This window comes from Rhagoletis zephyria, unplaced genomic scaffold (genome assembly GCF_001687245.7).
Source record: "Rhagoletis zephyria isolate East Lansing unplaced genomic scaffold, Rhagoletis_zephyria_1.1 Rzeph_scaffold_66095, whole genome shotgun sequence".
Taxonomy (NCBI): Eukaryota; Metazoa; Arthropoda; class Insecta; order Diptera; family Tephritidae; genus Rhagoletis; species Rhagoletis zephyria.
In genome coordinates this window covers 1-1,436 of record NW_016223146.1, presented here as the reverse complement: position 1 = coordinate 1,436, position 1,436 = coordinate 1, and the positions used below count along the sequence as shown (strand labels likewise).

At 39.4% G+C, this 1,436-nt stretch overlaps 1 protein-coding gene across 1 annotated transcript; it reads left to right on the top strand.

The window, feature by feature from the left end:
• Positions 1-305: 305 nt before the first annotated feature.
• Positions 306-1,099, top strand: LOC108356836 (proton-coupled amino acid transporter-like protein CG1139; the record flags this gene model as incomplete). The annotated part of the gene is made up of 2 exons (XM_017607940.1): positions 306-492; positions 560-1,099. Coding segments are annotated over 2 exons (727 nt in total), but the record flags the coding sequence as incomplete, so codon positions are not given.
• Between the last annotated feature and the right edge of the window lie 337 nt (positions 1,100-1,436).

Here is a 1,436-nt window from a genome sequence, read left to right as displayed (position 1 = left end):
ACAAGAATAAAACTTGCGCCAGCTGCGATTCGAACCGGCGTTCTCAGATTTTTTAAGCGGCTACTCTCTCTACATGCCAACGCCGCACATGAAATTTCGTTGACTAAGTGCCTACATATCAGCAAATCGTTAATTATACCCATTGTCCGCTACTGCATGACATTGTAACCAATTTTAGAACAAAACTCGTACNTTACTATACCTACGACTATATTTTTCGAGCAATTGGACTAGTCTTTCCTTCAGGGCGTATTGAGCAAGCATGCAAAATACATTCACATGTACATATGTATAAGAATATTGAGTGCCCTACATACAAAAAAAAAATATATATAATTCCCTAATCGCATATTCTGTCTTTTTCTTGCAGGTCAAAACATCACAAGACGTCTGTAAGGAATATCAAATACCTGCATTGAACTTTGCACAAACTGCAGAGAGAGTTTTTGAGAAAGGGCCAAAATCACTACAATCATGGTCGGTTTTTGTGAGGTATGTATGTATGTAACACAACATTGTTATTTTAAAGATACATTAACTTTTAACTTCTTCCAAACAGACGTACCGTTGATGGCGGCCTCATGACCACCTACTTTGCAGGAGCTTGTGTTTATATGGTATTTATAGCCACATCATTTCACGATGTCATCAACTATGATCTCGGCCTGGATTGGGATGTGCGCATTTACATTGCCATGACTGTGATACCTTGCCTAATGATTGGTCAAATAAGAAGTTTGAAATTGCTGGTGCCATTTTCAACATTGGCAAATGGTTTCATTGTGATCACATTCGGCATAGTGTTATACTATATGTTCAGCGAGCCGCTGGAATTCTCAGATAAGCCGCTGATTGCGGAAACCACAAAAATACCGCTTTTCTTCGCTACCGTAATCTTTGCGATGGAGGGTATTGGTTCGGTTATGCCTATTGAAAATGCAATGAAGAAACCACAACAGTTTCTGGGTTGTCCTGGCGTGCTAAATACAGCTATGCTTGTTGTGGTCGCCTTGTATGCGACTATCGGTTTCCTCGGTTATGCACGTTATGGCAGTGAAGTGCGCGGCAGCATTACCTTGAACTTGAAGGAAGGCACAATGTAAATATACAGTGGTATCTGGCTGGAGTGAACACCCGATGCTATGAACACCTCGCAAGAATGAACATGAAAATTTTTCCATTGAGTACTCTATAGAGTGAACAATTTTGAGTATTTGCAAAGTGAACAAAATTTAAAATCAATTCCTTCCAAATTCAAAACTGTAACGAAAAACTTAATACCAAAGGGGGNCAAAGTGAACAAAATTTAAAATCAATTCCTTCCAAATTCAAAACTGTAACGAAAAACTTAATACCAAAGGGGGTTTCAACTCGGAGATTCGGCAATTAATGAAGTGGGAAGACCATCTGAAGACCTGTAACTTCGCCTCTGGTGT